Source organism: Palaemon carinicauda, chromosome 37 (genome assembly GCF_036898095.1).
Source record: "Palaemon carinicauda isolate YSFRI2023 chromosome 37, ASM3689809v2, whole genome shotgun sequence".
Taxonomy (NCBI): domain Eukaryota; kingdom Metazoa; phylum Arthropoda; class Malacostraca; order Decapoda; family Palaemonidae; genus Palaemon; species Palaemon carinicauda.
Window position 1 is genome coordinate 48,320,871 of NC_090761.1, and position 15,000 is coordinate 48,335,870.

The following is a 15,000-nucleotide window of genomic DNA, read 5'->3' on the forward strand; positions in this document are numbered from 1 at the left end:
AATCTTGAAACTTGGATATTGCTATATACCTGAGCAATTCGGCATTCCTCTGAGAACTATTGCTTTCATAGTCCAGTCTTAGAGCTATAATTATACAAGTTCGTATTTGTTATAGAAATATGACTGTATTGCCCCGACTGCAAAAATAAGGAACGAAGTTCTTAACTATGTGATAAACGCTTGGAATCTACCACTGGCCACTGGGAATTGAGAGGCCGACCAAAGTGTCCTGTGGTTTATTTCCTTTCCTCACTGGGCTATTTTTTCCCTGTTGTAGCTCTTGGGCTTATAACATCCTGCTTTGCTAGCTGATGCTGTAGCTTAGATGATGATGATAATAATAATAATAATAATTTGTTAACTTTGGACTGTCCAATGTTGTCTTCTATGAATTATTCCTACGTAATACGCTACTACGTTTATTATTATTTATTATTATTATCATTAGCCATTGTACTAATCTTCTGGCTAGTATAGTGGTAACGTATTCGCCTAGCATTCGTACGCCAGCAGATCGATCCCAGCTGGGAAACGTGTTTTAAGCTGTTTCCTAGTGAGGCCACGGCTGTGGTTGGTCGCCACATTGGGAGGGGGATATTTGAGGTTGTCCGACTGGGGTAATAGCTTGAATAATGTTTGTAAGGACGGTAATGTCTTGCGGGATATTTCACCAGTGACGAGGTTACGGTTCTTTCCCTTTGCCTACACAGACACCAAATAGTCTGGCCTATCCTTTACAGATTCTCCTCTGTCCTCATACACCTGACAACACTGTGATTACTAGACAATTCTTCTTCACCCAAGGGGTTAACTACTGCAAAATTTATCATTAATTGAATGCCAAGTAACAAACTACCAATTAGCTATGATGGTGAAGATGGGTTGATTTCAATTCTAAGTACAAAATACCTGAATTCGACAGGTATAAGTACAGAAGAATTGTCATTGACCTTTATCTTTCTTCGTGGCCAAGTGGGTTAGTCACTGTCTGTACAAGTTGCCGACCAGGGTTCGATTCCCGGCCGGAGCCAAACTCTTGTCTTTGTGTGATTTCGCCTGGGGCTCTGATCCCGAGGTCGTTAAGAGAATCCAGACATTAATGTATCAAAAATATATATGGCTTATTTGAATATATATATATATATATATATATATATATATATATATATATATATATATATATATATACACACGATAATGGGAGACCCCCAGTGGGAACTCCTGGTTTTGGACGAGGAAAACATACTGGGGAAACGATATATAATCGTAAAACAAGCCTTTTCTTTTCTATACATTACCTTCTTGTATGTATAATAAACGGAAGAAAATACAAAACAGTATATAATTGAATTTTTTATATTTACACTTTCAAGTTTGCTTTCACGTACCCAGTGTTTAAGAAATCCCGCAAGAAGGAAAATTTATATGAATCCGAGAATAACGGAGATCTTCATTTTAAAATTCCGTGAGTTTTTATTGGCTTGAAAGCTAATTCAAAATACAAAAAAATATCGTGCAAAGAGGTTTTCTTTATGTGTTTGTTACTTGAACGCTTTGTTTCATTACTTTAGGACCTAGTAAAAGTTTTCAGTGGGAATTTTGATAATGGCCTTACAGAATAAGAAATAAATATCTTTCATATTAATAAAGAAGAAAGCTGCTCTCATTATCAATGGTTTACTCCATTCAACTGTGGATGTCAGACAGAAATTGGCTTATTAATGTACAGTGTACCATAAGCTTGCATTGTATGTTGGTACAGTACATACAGTAACTCAAGATTAATGGTTTTAAAGGTCACTCATGAATGGCAGAGGCAAGGGACAATGCCCTAGCCTAGAGTCTGATCATATACTATATACGTATGATCAGCACCCAAGCTCCCTCTCCACCCAAGCTAGGACCAAGGAGGACCAGGCAATGGCTGGTGATTAGCTTTCATGAACAAATTGCAGAAGTGTATATTTTTTATATATATATATTATTGATAAGTGTTTCATATTGTGATGCTTAAATGTTTTTATTTATTTCAGAATGAAACGAAAGTTCAAAGCGGAAATTGTAAAGCATCAAGAGAACATGACAACCAACGCAGCTCCCGGTGAAAAGTTTTTCAACGATGCCGTTCACGGTGTCATTCAGCTTCCTCCTCTTTGCGTTAAGGTCGTGGACACACCTCAGTTTCAGAGACTAAGGTTCGTGTGTTCCCAGTACAATATTCAGATTAAGGTTTAATTCTCTATTGAGTTGTTACTATGTTAAAAGGAGGTGCATTTTCAAAGAATTTCCATTACTTTTATGGGGTAGGGCACTGACTGTGTTAGCTTTTTGTATAGTTTATCCCCCTCTTCTCGTTTTCTACGGGGTCAACCTCTGGCAGTGTGGTACATGCCCGAGGCGACCCTCGGGGTCAGGCAGCGTGATATCTCAGGTCGACTCTCCAGTAAGTTTCTGGTCGCGACGTGATATACATCTCGCCGCGCTCTCTCTTACCTGTGCGACCCTCGTGTCCCCCAATCCTTTGTGCTTACCGCATGTTGCCCACATGTTTTCATTTCACTTTCCCGTTCATCCTTGTGTCTCTTGGTGTGTTAGCGTTGTATTATGGAGCATCCTCGTCGTTGCCCTGGGCCTGTGGCTGGGAAGTCTTGCGGGGCTTTCCTCTCCAAGCCTGAGGTTGATCCCCACTCCCTGTGTTCCACGTGTAGGGGGAAAGCGTGTTCCCCTACCTCTACGTGCCCGGAATGTGCTGATTGGACTGAGATCCAGTGGGTGCGCTTCGGGACAAAGAAGAAGAAGGCAACTAAGAAGTTGCCTAAGGATTCATGCATTTCTTCGCCTGCAGGTTCGCCAGACGATTCGGCAGACCGTAGCGCCCGTTCTTCTCCCCCTACCCAGCGTAGGGGACGAGGTAAGTCCGTTGCGGGGAAGAGGCCCATTGCCTTTCCCCAAGAGTCTGATTTTCCTGTGGGGGATGTGTCCAGTGTGGGGAATTCATGTGTGGGGCCTGAGTGGAGTGCAGAAGTGTGGGTAGGAGGCGAGGGCCTGGTGCCCGCAGGTCCCGTTGCCACGGAAGATCCTATGTGGGGTAGGCCGAGTGCCGATACTTCCCCTGCCTCGTGGCGTGTTTCGAGTGCTTCGACCGCCGGGGAAGGCACGGAGAAAGGTAGTTCGACGTCTTCGGACCCGGCCACGTGGGTGAAACCTAGGACTCCCTTCAGGTCTCCCGTTAGAGAGCAGGTAGATCAGTGGCTCTGTAAAGGACTCGCGGGGACTCCTCCGGCTCCCTCGGCTACGCTACCCTCCGTGTTTCTGCAACCGCCCGTACCTGAGAAACAACGTGATTTTCCCCCCACGGTCTCGGACGTGTCGGCCGGTCGGAGAGCTCCGTCCTCATCCTCGTCGTCGTCGTCATCGGACTCTTCGTCTTCTTCGTCATCAGAGGACGAAGACAGGAACCTGATCAAAAGGAAGAGGGAGAAATCCCGAAGGAAGAAAAAGTCTCGTTCCCGCTCGAGGCATGGTAGGAAACGGTCGAAGTCCTCTAAGAAAAAAGCGAAGCGGAGTAAGTCAATGGACTGGGTGAATGTCATAGTGCCCCGGAGCGAGCTGTTTAGGTTTTCCACAGCTGTGGCCGCTTCCGGGTGACTCCCTAGAGCCTCGCCTTTGTTGTGTCACCCTCCTAGCTCCTCCTTCGACCTAGCCGCCCGGCGGGAGGGCTCAAACCAAGACCCCCGTGCATTGTTTAACCCTACAGTAGCCTCCACCCCTTCTTCCCTTAGGAAGGATATAAGGAGTATGAAGGAAGGCTTAGCATCGACCACGGGCACCTTGGAGGCCTTCCATAAGCACCAAGGGTGCCCGTCGGTCCGCATGGATCCCCCATCCACGGAGCCCCCCGTTGAACAAGGTACTCCCATGACGGATGCCTTTGTATCCACGGGGCAGACCATACCACTGGCAGGCTCGGAGGACGTTGGTACTCAAATGACGGATGCCTTCGTCCCCACGGGGCAGCCCGTACCACTGGCAGGCCCGTCGGGCGTTGTTTTTCCCACCGTCACGGCTTACCCCCGTACGGAGGAACTGGTGACGGAAGACCTGGTGGAAGGAGGGGAGTGCTCGATGGACGACATCTCCTCCTACCGAAAGGTACTGGCCCTCATCCGAAGACACCACCGGTTGGATGAGCCCAAGCCCTCAGATGCAAAGGCAGTACTTTCCGGACTGTCCAGGATGATCGACAGTCCGGTACAACAAAAGCCATCTCTGTCTCCCCCTCTCGCTCAAGACGTAAAGCTGGGGATGGAACAGATTGATGGATACTTGGCAGGACTAGCAGAGGCCCCCAGAAGTCAGAGTTCCTCCAAACTTCTGCCGGGCCTAAAATCCCAGAAACGTTTTTACGTTCCCGAAGGGCATTGCGGCGGTCCCCGTGCGGTGGAAGCAGCGGCGTCCGCGCTGAAACAGGGAACCTCGGAAGACAGGGCATCCACGGCCCCCGTGTGCTTTTCCCCGACGGAAGCATCTATGATGGAGGACATGGCTCAGGACCTGGTCTACGTGTCTTCCTGGTTGGATTGGTGGTCGTGCGCTTTGGTGGGGTTTCAGGCATCACACGACCTCTCCCTTCCAGAAAATCAGGCCATGCTGCGGGACCTTGTTAGTTCTGGGGGCAAGGCTTTTAAATTCTTATTGTCCCAGTCTCTGACGGTAGTGTCGAACTGGGTCCTGAGAAAAAGAGATACTGTTTTGAGCAAACTAATGCGGAAGTTGCCTGACAGGGAAGCAAGGAGACTGAGAAATTCCTCCGTGTGGGGGAATGACATTTTCCCCATCAATTTGGTAGAGGATACTGTAGAGAAGGTGAGGAAAGTGTGAGAGATGGATCCTAGGCCCCCGCCTATGAGGAAGACCACGTTTAGGAGAGCTCCAACGGACGTCCTTCACTCCTCACAGACCACACCCTTGCTTCCCAGAAGAGAACTTCCTTCAGCCCCTTGGCTTCAAGCCTCGCAACAGCCCACGTAGGACCACGGCAGGCCCTCAGTCAGCCTACAGACCCTCCTATGGTAACGCTAGGAGAGGTAGATCTGGCCGCTCCTCCAGGAGAAGGTAGGAGGAGAGGCCCCCTACTCCCGCAGGAGCCCCTAGTAGGGGGATGCCTCAGACATTTTTGGCAAGCATGGCGGGATCTCGGTGCGGATCTCTGGACAGTGACGGTCCTGAAGGAGGGCTACAGACTCCCGTTCCTGGAAGAGTCTCCCTCTCTCATCCCAGCCCAGAGGGACAATTGGCTGGTTCCAAAGGACCCCTTGAAGAGGTTGGCGCTACAAGAGGAAGTAGCGACCATGATCAACAAGGGAGCTTTGGAGACAGTGGAAAACCCCGGCCCGGGTTTCTTCAGCAGGTTCTTCCTGGTGGAAAAATCGACAGGAGGGTGGAGGCCAGTCATAGATCTCTCAGCCCTCAACAAGTTTGTCTCAAAGACGGAATTCAAGATGGATACCCCCAAGACAGTGATCGCAGCCTTGAGGGAGGGGGATTTCCTCATGTCTCTCGACCTCAAGGATGCCTACTTTCAAATCCCTGTACACCCCTCCAGCAGGAAGTTCCTCAGGATCCAGTGGGAGTCCAGGGTCCTGCAGTTCAAGACCCTGTGCTTCGGCCTCTCGACAGCCCCGCAAGTGTTCACGAGAGTGTTCGCCTTGATCTCGGCGTGGGCACACGAGAAAGGAATTCGACTACTCAGGTACCTGGACGACTGGTTGCTGCTTTCTGCCTCAAGGGAACAACTGAAGGAGCAAGGCGATATGTTGCTTGACCTCTGCAAGGTGTTAGGGATCACAGTCAACCGAGGGAAGTCCCAGCTAGTCCCCAGCACCAGGATGACTTACTTGGGGATGGTCCTGGACACCCAGTTAGTAAGGGCCTTCCCCTCAGAAGAAAGGTTGGCCAACCTGGAACGTATCCTTCAACCCTTCCTGACGGGACAACCCAGGAGGGCCAAGGACTGGCAGAAGTTACTGGGTCACCTGGTTTCCCTGGAAAAATTAGTACCGCAAGGGAGACTCAGGCTCCGCCCGGTACAGTGGAATCTAAAGGAGTCGTGGGTCCAAGGCAAAGAACCCCACAAAGTAGTGCCAGTCCTCCCGAAGATGAGAGAGACCCTTCTTTGGTGGAGCATCAGGTCAAACACGGAGAAGGGAATGCCCTTCGCCTCCGACCCCCCGGAGATCCTGTTGTTCACGGACGCATCGAAGAAGGGCTGGGGAGCGCACCTGCTGGGAAAATCAGCAAAAGGGCTGTGGTCCAGCGAGGAGGCGTCTCTCCATATAAACATCCTGGAGATGATAGCAGTTCTAAGGGCGTGTCGACAGTTCGTACACTTACTGCGAGGGAACACTATGGCGTTAATGAGCGACAACGCCACAGTAGTGGCGTATGTAAAGAAGCAGGGAGGCATGAAGTCAAAGGTCCTCTGCGCCCTAGCCACGGAACTGTTGGAGTGGGCCACAGAAGAAGGGTTGGAACTGACGGCAAGGTTCATTCCAGGAAAGAGGAACGTGATGGCCGAAGGCCTCAGCAGGGCGGGTCAGGTGATAGGTTCGGAGTGGACCCTACACCCGGAGGTAGCTCGAGCAGTCATCCTACTGTGGGGCTCCCCAGTGATAGACTTGTTCGCCACACGTCTGTATGCCCAACTTCCCGTGTTCTGTTCTCCAATCCCAAATCCGTCAGCAGCGTTCGAGGACGCCTTCCAACATCCCTGGGACGGTCTCGATGTGTACGCCTTCCAACATCCCTGGGACGGTCTCGATGTGTACGCCTTCCCTCCCTTCAGTTTGATTAGGCAAGTACTGAACAGAGTGAGAAGGTCGTCCAACCTGTCGATGACTTTAGTAGCGCCCTGGTGGCCGGAGAGAGACTGGTTCGCAGACCTAAAGGAATTAGCTCTTCGTCCTCCTTGGCCGCTTCCGGACAGGCCAGACCTCCTGCGACAACCTCACTTTCACAGGTGGCACGAAAACCCTCGATCCCTCCGCCTTCACGCGTGGAGGTTATCGAGAAGCTCCTGAAGAAAGGAGGATACTCATCGAGAACCGCGACAAGGATGTCTGGGTATCTACGGCATTCCTCGGCAGTTGTCTACCAGGCGAAGTGGGCAGTCTTCCTGAATTGGTGTGCATCCAAAAACATCAGGCCCTTAGGGGCGTCGATCCGGGACATTGCAGACTTTCTGGTGTACCTGAGAGACGACGTGGGTTCGTCCATCCCAGCCATCAAGGGAGTTCGAGCAGCCCTAGGTCAAGTCTTCCTCCTTAGAGGCATTGACTTGGGAGCCTCGAGGCACATCTCGATGCTCATCCGTAGTTTTGAGCAATCATGTCCCCCCCAGGAGGTACGGGTTCTGCAGTGGGACTTGGCAAGAGTCCTCAAAGTTCTGTCAGAACTGCCCTTTGAACCTCTCAGGAACATTTTAGACAGGGAACTCACCTTTAAAACAGCTTTTCTTTTAGCCCTGGCCTCTGCGAAAAGAGTTAGCGAGTTACACGGCCTCTCTTACGAGGTCTCACACTCCAAAGGGTGGAGGGAAGTTGTCTTTAGGTTCGTCCCTAGTTTTGTGGTGAAAACGCAGAACCCAGCGTGTTAGGATCCTCGGTTCGAGGGTTTTTCGGTGCCAGCCATCCCTCGATCCGGCAACCCTAAGGATCTCCTCTTATGTCCCGTACGAACTATAAGAAAATACCTGGAGAGGACTGAAGATTGCCGCCCTCAGATCAAAAATTTATTCATCTCAACAGGACGAGTGAAGAAACCATCTCTTTTTGGCTGAGACAAGTGATAAAGAGAACCTACGAGGCTTCTGGGACCCCTCTACCTGGAAAACCGAGACCTCATGATATCAGGGCTCTGAGCACCTCTCTGGCTTTCGAGAAGAACATGGCTGTGGGTAAGATCCTGAAGGCTGGGACCTGGTCTAGACAGTCCACCTTCACGGAACATTATCTAAAAGATTGTACGAGAAAATCCTTGGACAAGTTTTCTATTGGCCCGGTCGTATCGGCCCTTCAAGAGATCTAAGGTCATAGCCACAGGGTAACGGGGGGTGTTAATGCCAAGAGACACTAGTTTCTTCCTTAACCTTACCCCCCCCCCTCCACTTTTTCCTTCCTTCCCCGGATCGAACGGGCCAGGAAGATGAGGAGAAGACCTTAATCACGGAAAGGTATAACCTTCAAGAAATTGGTTTTGAAAAAGGTAAGACATTTAGACACTAAGTGAGTTTTTTGGATAGTTTTCCCCTACTTTTCGTGCAGTTTTCAAGTGGTCTTAGAATCAAGACCTCCTTAGAGGTTCCCTCTCTCGCGTGCCTCCCCGTCGATTCCTGATTCCTGCAGGACACTCCCACCTCCTAAAGTGTAAGTCTCCTAAGAAGGTAGTTCTAGGTAAGTAACCGTGTTGGAACAAATCACAAATTTTTAAATAATTTGTATTTTTCCTAACATACTTACCTGGAACTACCTTCGGGTTATGGCCCTCCCATCCTTCCTCGAGAACCTGCAGGATCGATTAATACCTATTCCAACGAAACTTACTGGAGAGTCGACCTGAGATATCACGCTGCCTGACCCCGGGGTCGCCTTGGGTATGTACCACACTGCCAGAGGTTGACCCCGTAGAAAACGAGAAGAGGGAGATAAACTATACAAAAAGCTGGTAGGTTAGGTAGAGTTAGCCAGTAACTCCTATGAAGGTAGTTCTAGGTAAGTATTTCAGTGCATTCATTCTAATCTTATTTTTAATCAACAGAACAATTTTTTTTTAATTTTCAGAATTCTAAAAGGAAAGTACAGTATCTGTTTAAAATAGTTTCTTTGGTCTGATTAGCAAAAGCATTTTTTCAGTGTGCAGTGCTGTACACAATATTCATTACTATATTATATATAAAGTAGGCCATTATACAACACAATAACTTTGTCAAGGTGTTGTTATGTACATTTTGTGAGCTTTATTGTTTAATGGCTGAATAGTGGGGTGCTTTTTTTTTATTATTAATGTTTGGGCATTACTTAATTGCTTGATTCATAGGATTTTGGATTAAATTTCAGATTCATCAAGCAGCTTGGCACCTGTTACCTGGTATATCCGTCCAGTTGCAGCAATCGATTTGAGCATTCAATAGGGTAAGGGTTTGCTTCCTGGGAGCTGTATGTAAACCATTCTTTAGTAGCTATTCATTTTCTCACTTTATACATTTCATTATACATTATTCAGTAGTTAGAGTATAATTGCATGAATGACTTGTTGATCTGATATTTGCTTCATTTAGTTTCACATGTTTGTGTTACGTGCTGGTTCAGTGGTGAGGTAATTGAGTTTTACTCTGAGAATGGTTTATGTAGCAAATAGATCTTTCTGCTAACAAATGTTGGATCTTTGTCTCTTCCAGCTATATTTGCTTTCCTAAATACAACCCTCCATTATGATGCAAACTAAATTCCTCTATTGTCAGTCTCCTACTGGTCTAAATCCCTCTGGTTATGCTGTTTTGCTTGAGTAAATTATAGCCGTTGTTCCATTGTTGTTGCTTCTCGTTCTTTTTCAGAACATGCAGCCTAAGCATAAATAGTTTGATTTTTATTACAGCGCAAAGACAGACTAATGTGTGCAATCAACAGTGCTGCCGTATTAATTTTTGTACTGTATGACAGACTTAATGTTGCTTGGGTAAAGTACGGTACAGTGTGATGTGAAACTATGTTGTCCTCTAGGATTAATAAAGTTTTCTGCAGGATTAACATGTCATGGTTGCGGCACAGGACAATGATGTAATGATATTAGGGGATGATTTCGTGCACTTTACTAAGTCCAATGCTTAATCCAGGTAAGATTTCCGGGTTAATGGATCTCCTTTGGTACTAGATTCATCTTGTCGGGTACTGTATATGAAAAATAAAAGTTTTATTTAGATACCATTCAACGAGAAAATTGAAGGTTAGGATGTAATATGTCGTATCATCGAGGGGGCCCATTTTGCAAGGAGAGAGAACAGCAAATTTTTATTTTGGTCTAGACGTTGACATAGCTTCAAATAGAAGCAATGTGAATTTCAGGAGTTTCGTAAAAATATGTAAAGTACAACCAACTACATAATTGTCATTTTCAACCAAGTTTCACAGCCATTACTAGTGCAAATATTGAATGTTTTTCCTGCTGCATCATAATTTGTTGATAGGTAAACGTGAATAATTTTGATGGTGTATCTTGTGCTGTTGACATTGATTTGAGGAATACAAAGTCATTCCCTTTTGTTGTCAGAATGTTGAAAATTAATGCAATTTATGATAAAAAATAAACTTGCTTCTTTGTATATAGCCCAACCAAGATTTCTTTGAATTGAATACATTTAAGTTTTCATCATAAGTAGTATTTTAGCATGGAAATTATTTTGAACATTTCTTTCCTGTGTTTTGCGCAATTGAATACACATCATAGTATGCTGTTATCACATAGAGTGACTGAAAGACTGCAGGCAGAGTTGATTGATGGAGGTCTGACAATGGAAAATTTAGATTTTGGACAAAACTGGATGCATCATATTTACCCCCTAGTAGACAAGGCTTAATTGTATGGTCTTCTGTTTCTGATTTTCTTCTATCAATTTCCAATTTTTCTTGCTATGCATAACCTGATCTTCTAATCACCTTTACTGTCAAAGAAATTCACCATCACATCAATGGAATAAAAGCAGCTTTTATGTGTGCAATAACTTTTTTTCTTTATAATGCTAAATCTGCATAAATGATTATGCTTTCACAATTAATTTTCTGCTTTAGGTTTTGATAATTGAGTCATTTAGAATTCTGATTGTTTAAATGCTTATTTTGAAATTACAGTATAGTGTTCTTGAATATGACTAATTTTACATTTGAAATTATCTGTAATTTCATTGAAAAGAAATTAGAAATGATATATATATATATATATATATATATATATATATATTTGACATTTCTACATTGCTGGGTACTGCATAGTATCTTATCTCATTTTTGTTCTTTGATCATCAGGGTGTGTCATATAGCTGGACAACTGGCCAGGGCTCTTCAGTCTAGACAACCGGAATTGAAGATCAGTAATGAAGATGTTCTCTCTGTCCAGTTGGCTGGGCTTTGTCATGACCTCGGCCACGGACCTTTTAGCCACCTGTGGGAGGCTTTTGTGAACAAGGCTCGACCGGAAAATAAATGGACTGTAAGTACTGTATAATACTCAGAAACTTTCTATTATCTAGATTACATTTTCCTTGACTAAGCCTTCATCAGATCGTTCCATGATTTAAAAATACTTGCATGCATTTTTTCTTGTGTGTAACCTTACTCGTGTAACAGATGAGTGGCTGCTGAAATGCCATAGAAACAGTTTGTATTATGTTAACAAATCTTTTAGAAATGACCTCATTTTAATTTTTTATTGTTCGTGTAGAAATGCAATCTTTCGTCCTCTTCATAGAAGAGATGACAGCAAAGCTGGAATACACGGCAGTCTGAATTTTATTATGAGGGTAAGCAAGTGGGCGGTAGTTACGGACTGGGAGCAGGGAATCCCTGCCCACACTGTTTTCTACTTGGTAGTCACTTTGATAGCAGCCGTCATTGAGAACGGGTGTTCCCTCTGGCATGTTTTTCTTAACTATACAAACCTGAGTTCTATATTCGTACTTTTCCGTCATCACTGACCCTGTACAAAGTACCAGCAGCAATCAAAGTGACTATTCAGTGTGCAAGTAAAGGGTGGGGCTTCCCCGCTCCCAGTCGGTAACTACCAACCACTTGCTTGCACCTTGTCATAAAATTTTAACAGCCGTGTATTTCAGCTTTGCCGTTATCTCTATCATGTAAAGGACTCGGGTTTATTTACTTGGATCAAGGACTGGAGTTCATATTTTATACCAAGATCTTTCTTAAATACATGAGAATTTGTTACACCTTACTGTAGACTAAACTAAAGGGATGATCATTTTAATCATTAATGTTCTATAACTATTTTTTAATGCATTTTTTTTTTATGAATAGATTGATTGCTACTCATCCTGTCAGTATGATAATGATTGTAGCAGTTACTGAGATGTATGAAGTGATTAATACAGAATTGTTCTTACTGTAACTACTAAGAATAGATGTTTGTTTTTATTTCTACAGCATGAATCGGCATCAATTCAAATGTTCAACCATCTAATCAAAGTGAACAATCTTGAAGCCGAATTTAGAAAATATTCCCTTGAGGAGGAAGACATCCTATTCATCAAGGAACTTATCGATGGGCCCAGGGATTCAAGTGCTGCAGCATGGCCCTACAAAGGCCGAACTTCTGATAAAGCATTTCTCTATGAGGTAAGTGTGAAATTATTTTTACATAAAAAAATATTACTTTCATGACGGAAAAAAAAATTGTATTTATACTAAAGTTTTGAGAACTTGTATATTGAATATCAGAATTACAGGTACATAAGAGATTGAGGTTTGAATTTAGAGATAGAAAAAGTATATTTGGCACACATGTTACAGATTGTTTCCAACAAAAGGACTGGAGTTGATGTCGACAAGTGGGACTATTTTCTAAGGGATAGCCATAGCTTGGGGATCAAGGTGAGTGTGCAACTTCTATTTAGTTTTATTGGTGATTCTTAGCATAGTAAATCATAATTTTCTATAGACAACTGTAATGATCAACTAATGCATAAATTTTGACTTAATTATATAGATTTTAGATAATCAAAGACTTTGAATATAGAGTACTGAATTTCTACTTAAGATGCATCCACACTAGCAACAAAACATGTCGACAACACTGTGTACAACTTTGTAGGTAACAAGTTGTTAGACTGTTGACGAAACATTGTTGTCGAGATGTTGGTAGAGATTTATTGGTGATATGTTGGCAACCCTGGTGTTTTGTTAGTAACTAATAAGATCTAAAAGATAATTGTTCCAGCAGAGATGCAAACCCTCCGCTATTTATAGTGGTATGCTTTCAGTGTAGCTGAAAGAATAGCCTACCCCTATAAATAACTCCAGGTTTGTATACTAGGAAAAATACAAATTAATTACAAATTTGTTATTTTACAGAATGATAAAATTGATTAATTTAATGGTAATTTAGGAAATCCAAAAAGAGACGTAAGTTTAAACAACTTTAGAATAATTTTCTATCAATTTACAGGTAACATTCGACTACTATCGTCTTCTTCATTTCTCTCGTGTGATAGACTTTGAGGGCGAGGGACTGCAGATTTGTTACCAAGATAAGGAAGTGGACACATTGTATGACATGTTCCATACACGACGTACACTTCATAGGACGGCTTATCAACATCGTGTTGTGAAAATCATTGATTTGATGTAAGATCATGATATATTATTTTGAGTTATACAGTACAGTATATATAAGTGATAGTGATGTTACATTTGGTCTGCTGTGATAGGAACAATACAAATACAGTGCACTACTGTACTGCATAAATATCTGCATTTTTATTGATTGTTTCTAAATGTTTCAGGTTAGTGGATGCATTTTGCTATGCAGATAAACACATTCACTTCAAAGACAAAGAAGGGTAAGCATTTTCTGTGTTAGGTTTCTTTTCCTAATGAATAGATGCATGTACAGTTGGTAACAATGTGGATTGTTTGGTGTTTTAATTAAAGGGATTTTGTAGTTTTGGTAAAATTAAATTATGTAGAGTAGGGAGAATTTTAGCTTGTATAAACTTGAAAGCTAAGCTAGCATATGCCCCCCCCCCCAAGAAAAAAGTAAATTAAAATATAATGTAAAAGAATGAACTATTTAAACTTTAGCTGGAATGATCTTTAATAAGTGTTCTTTGGTTTTTTATTGGGAAATTTTGCTTTACTACATGGTAATATATGGCTGGACCTTAAATCTTAGGAAGTTTATTGTATTTAATGCAATATAGAAAATCTTATGATGCAACAAATGTGTTGGAACAATATGTTTAAGAGGTACTTTTCATAGGCACTATAATTTATGACCATTTTCATCTAATTAGCTTTTGTTTGACAGGAAAATATACTACTTAGCCGATGTATGTTATAACATGGATGCATACACCAATCTCGTCGACGATGTATTTCATCAGATAATACGTGCTGAAGGAGAACATCAAGATCTCATGAAAGCAAAAGAGATCATCGAAAGGATTCTCACCAGACGACTGTATGTTAGCATTGGTCACACACAACCTACGTCTGGGGATATTGTAAGTATAATGAATACTGTATTGCATTTAATTTCTTTTGTACATTTTATGTGTGTCCATGTAACTGGAGAGTAAGAGTCATCTGATGGAAAAAAGAATTCTTTGAAAATGTCCTCTCAGGTGTACAGTACTGTAGGTCAGTTCATGACAGGAGAGTTGACTTGCATAAAGAAATTGGAATTCTAATAAAAAAAAAGATATTTTAATCAGCTGATGTTCATATTGTGTCTACGTCTAACCCAAAATAAGAATTAATTGTTCTCTCCCTCTGCAATATACATTCCCCTCATATGGCCATCTGGAAATTGATGGTAACTATTGTAACTTAGTTGATGGCATGATTACCTCTTGCATTACAGCTTTCAAAGTTGCAACACCTGATCTTTAATTTCTTGACATCACTGATCAGGTGAGTATAAAAATAAAGTTTATGAAACTCCCCTGATGTTCATATTGCTGAATCCCACATTCTGGTGGAGGTGGAATAGGGAAGGAAAGAGCCTGGAAAGTAACATTCTATATAAATAAATTTAACCACCACTTGAGATTAATTTAAAAGGTAACCAATCCTAACTACAAGTAAACTCGTAATCACTCGAATTTCTCAGTTGGATTCTATTGCTTCACCCACTATCCATGGTTTAACTACTGCACTGTAATAGTTGTAATAGTTCAGTGGCCACTTTCCTCATGGTAAGAGTAAGAGAGACTCTTTA

At 43.2% G+C, this 15,000-nt stretch overlaps 1 protein-coding gene across 2 annotated transcripts in view; it reads left to right on the forward strand.

Annotated features, from left to right (window-relative positions):
• The first annotated feature begins 2,036 nt into the window (after positions 1-2,036).
• LOC137629080 (deoxynucleoside triphosphate triphosphohydrolase SAMHD1-like) overlaps positions 2,037-15,000 on the forward strand; it is an 18,848-nt gene continuing 5,884 nt past the window's right edge. For both annotated transcript variants that reach the window (XR_011041441.1, XM_068360349.1), the window contains exons 1-8: positions 2,037-2,195; positions 9,114-9,188; positions 11,076-11,259; positions 12,207-12,398; positions 12,573-12,653; positions 13,228-13,406; positions 13,565-13,621; positions 14,089-14,284. Coding sequence is in view for 1 of the 2 variants with exons in the window: in XM_068360349.1 (XP_068216450.1) it covers positions 2,080-2,195; positions 9,114-9,188; positions 11,076-11,259; positions 12,207-12,398; positions 12,573-12,653; positions 13,228-13,406; positions 13,565-13,621; positions 14,089-14,284 (1,080 nt within the window). In the remaining variant the exon portion in view is untranslated. The remainder of the gene's footprint in view (positions 2,196-9,113; positions 9,189-11,075; positions 11,260-12,206; positions 12,399-12,572; positions 12,654-13,227; positions 13,407-13,564; positions 13,622-14,088; positions 14,285-15,000) is intronic.